General features: G+C 46.7%; 1 protein-coding gene across 2 annotated transcripts in view; it reads left to right on the forward strand.

Moving 5' to 3' along the window:
• Positions 1-720: 720 nt before the first annotated feature.
• MGAT5B (mannosyl (alpha-1,6-)-glycoprotein beta-1,6-N-acetyl-glucosaminyltransferase, isozyme B) overlaps positions 721-3799 on the forward strand; it is a 183375-nt gene continuing 180296 nt past the window's right edge. For both annotated transcript variants that reach the window (XM_025197428.1, XM_025197429.1), the window contains exon 1: positions 721-841. In XM_025197428.1, the coding sequence (XP_025053213.1) occupies positions 774-841 (68 nt within the window). In that variant the 5' untranslated portion in view covers positions 721-773. The remainder of the gene's footprint in view (positions 842-3799) is intronic.

A 3799-nucleotide genomic window follows, 5' to 3' on the forward strand; every position in this document is an offset into this window, starting at 1 on the left:
CAATTTAGCAAGGAAGCTTTCTCCAATCCCTGCTCTAACAGTGCAGCCTTCTCAGGTGGAAACAATGCGGTGCCTGCTCAGATTAAAGCAAAGGGCTGGATGCCGAGGATTGTGCAAGGGAGCTCCCAGGATGGGATGGAGCTGGATCCTGTAACCTTTGCATCCCTAGATGTGATCAGGAGCCCCACTGGGATCTCAGTGCTGTGCCGACTTTTGACTGCGGAGCATTGCCAGAGGACAGCAAGTAGCTGGAAGTGCTGAGCGCTGGCAGGGAGATGTCAGGCATTTGACTCCAGATGAGGTGAGGCTATTGGGAGGATAAAGTGGGGGTGATGAAGGATCCCATGAGCAGGAATCGAGGTCTCCCCCACCTTGCCCAGCAGTGGATTTGTCTTCTCCGAGGAGAGATGGACGGAGAGAAGTGCTGCTATTAGCTACCACCTGCCTCCAAAATGTGAATAACAATAATAATAACAACAACAAAATCCCACCAGTGCACACAGTTCAGTTGCTCTCCCTCTGCTGAAAGGTTGTTCATCGAGAGCAGACAAAGGTTTGCCAGGGAGGGCTTCCCCTTGGAAGAGGAAGAGACCACCTCCACAAGAAGACCTGTAGTCCCTTGCTGTGAACTTGGATCGGTTGGGGTTATTTTGGTACTGCCCCGTGCACAAATCCTTCTCATCCAGCCAACCATGAGCTTCGAAGAGTGGCAGCGTGTGGCAGTTTAAAGTGTCAGGTTGCTTCTTTTTCCTTTTCTTTGCTAAGTTTGAACAATGATCACTGTCAATTCGGATGGAAAAATAATGGTCAGAAGATGTCTCGTCACCTTGAGACCTTTTAGGTAAAGTTACTTTTATTGCCCTATTTCCTGTTTTCTCTCTGTCTTTTCAACCTAGCCTGCTTTTAGCACCAGGGGATCAGAATCTAAGAAGTCTTCTAAGACTAAAATCTTGTGTCAGTTGCTGTTTTCCAGGGGAATCGATCCCAGATTAAAATGTCAAGAATCCAAGTAAGTGTGTCTTTAGGTCAGTGTGATGGGAGCTGACGTGTGGCTCTGTTACATGCTGCACGTTGACTTCTAATTTATTCATTATGCTAATATCTGGTGGGTATTTGTTGCAGGTTTTTAAATGCCTTTTTGAGTGATGTTTGTACCACACTGGAGAATCAATACATACAAATTAGAAGCTAGCTTTGACTCTCAGTGATAGTGGTGCAAATCCACTGATATTTATGGGTAAGCCAAGATTCACACTTCTGGCCAACAGCAGAATTTGGTCCTAAGTCAGACAGTAATAGCTCCCCTTCCCATTTGTATTTGTGCATTTCCACCTACGGTTCCCTGCAACAACTAGAAAGTTTTACGAGTCTTACAATTGATTTGCCTAAACCCCCTGCAATAAATCTCCCGTTTTTTGGCTCATTCATAATGTGAAGACACATTTTTCCAGTGCTTGTCTGCTTGCTTATTTTGGAGGAAGTACAGCTCATTCACTTTCTGCCAACAAAGGGCACTGATTTGACTCTTATTTGTATGTGTTTTTTGGGGGGAGAGGAATTTGCAAAAACAGGCCAGGATTGAGGGACAACAGGAGTGAAGCAAACTCATCTCAGAAGTTACTAGTTGCCCAAGTAGTAGAAAGGAGTCTATGGAGTGTTTTTTAGGAACTGGGGAATCCTGGGTTTTTAACTTGGCCAGGTTTGGTCAGAGCTGTCTCTTTCTCTGATGGCATAAGCTTGAAGAATTCTAGCTGATGATATTTCTTCTGTCTGGTCTGTCTCCATGACTGGAGTACTTCTTGAGCACATAATGATCTTCAATGGATTTATCCTCACAACACCCCTGGTCAGGTGGGGTGGTGGTAGTAACTTCATTGTACAGATGGAGATTGAGGCTAATAGAGGCACTAAAGGCCATAGTCACAAAGGTATTTAGGAGTCTAACTCCCTATTGAAATCCATGCGAATTTAGGTGCCTAAATACCTTTGCGAATCTGGATGTGACTTGCCCAAGGTGGCACAGGAAGTCTGTGGCAGTGTAGGGGAAACTGAACCCAGGTTTCCCAGCACTAGTGCTCTAACTACTGAACCATCCTTCTGCATCCTCTAGGTAAGCTGGGGTGCAGGGAAGTAATTCTGGTTGGAAGTAGGTCACTGAGGGGCAGCGTCTCCGCACTAGCTCGGCAGGGACTTTGGCTGCAATTGCACCGCAAAGAGGTTGAGGGGTAATGAATGGAGGGAAAGGGTGAGCCAGCAAGGCTGGTCTGTGGGGCCGATGTCTATTGGGAGCAGAACTAGCTACCTGCAGTGACAACTTAGGGAAGAGACAGGTACATACCTGAAGCTGGGCAGCTGTGGGTGTATGGATTGAGTGGTGGGAGCCATTCCTTCTTCAGTGGTCCTCACCCTGGGGAAGTCCTGACTCCTCTGAAGCACCTAGAAGAACTCCAATAAGCTTAATGGGCAATTTGTGTACCCCTGGGTTGGGTTGGGGCAGGCTGGGGCACAGACTTATCCAGGAAGCAAGGGGCGAGCAAGGGACTGTAATTGTAGCAATGCACCCGCTGTGCCAGTTGTCATACACTATACACAGGCATCTCCTAGAGCTGTCACTTTTTCTCATGATGAATGACACTCAGTTTAACAGAAGAGCAGACTCCGTGTTGCTGTGCTGGGCTTGGGGGCTGCCTTCCACAGGGGAGCATGCCCAGTGCAGCTTCGAGAGGGCCTATTTGCTGATCTTCATGACTATGCTTATTAAACACCAAGATGAAGTTATCAGCAGATGCTTGCCTGTTGGGAGAGAGAATCCTGGAGTGGTAAAATCTTATTTCCAGCTGCATCCCAGGAGCTAGGCTTGCATAGGACAAACAGCAGAGAGGCACAGGGCACGGGCAAAATCTGATTAAAATAAGGCTGGGGAGTCTGACCGGAGTAAACCCATGAGAGAGCGATGCGGTGATGGTGAAAGGTGATCAGATGGGAACACCAGCGACAAAGTCCTAAACAGAATTAGGGACTTGGCAATAATCCCTGTGTACCTGGGACCTGATTCTGCTGTCAAACTTGTATAAATAAGGAACCACTCCATTGAACCAGAAAGGCCTACACTGCTGCTGTTCTGTTTTAAGTGAGAGCCAAATTGGATCTTTTCCTACATCTGAGTGTGAAACAAAATACAAAATCTCAAGGAAAATAGAATAGGAATGTGTCTGGGATTGACAAGGTAACTCGGGGTTCCCTCTCACAACATTTAAGCAATTCAGTGACCAGTAATTTTTGATGGTTCAACTTGTTAATGGTGTTATGTTGGGATGTTTTAATGTGCAGGAGCTGCAAGGCTAGTATGGCCAGGGAACTGTGCTCAAGTGTCCCCCACAGATCCCTGACTTGTAGTGATCACAGCTTTTCTAAACTTTCCCACCCGCCCAGCTCTGCTGAGGCACTTCACAACTTCATCTGTCATTCCCCGACCCCACCTATCCTAGTCCTTTAGTTTCCACCTCAACTGGTTGTCCGTATCTTGATCTGTAATTTTCCCTTATTCCCTCCCCCCCACCCTTTTTTTTTTTCTTTTTCTAATCTCCACTGATCTGCCAGTGAGGTCCAGTCCTGATCTACAGCAAGCCCTTTTGTCCTGTGTACTTTTAGCACCTAGGTCCTCCAGCTGTAGACCACAATATGGCTGTCCCACAGTCTCTGGTCTGTGGCTGCCTAAATTTGTTGAGTACAGACACAAAGCAGTGCAAATTAGAACAGGTCCTTTGAAGTCAATAGAACAGATCTTCAGCTGGTATAA

This window comes from Alligator sinensis, unplaced genomic scaffold, assembly GCF_000455745.1.
Source record: "Alligator sinensis unplaced genomic scaffold, ASM45574v1 scaffold400_1, whole genome shotgun sequence".
NCBI lineage: Eukaryota > Metazoa > Chordata > Crocodylia > Alligatoridae > Alligator > Alligator sinensis.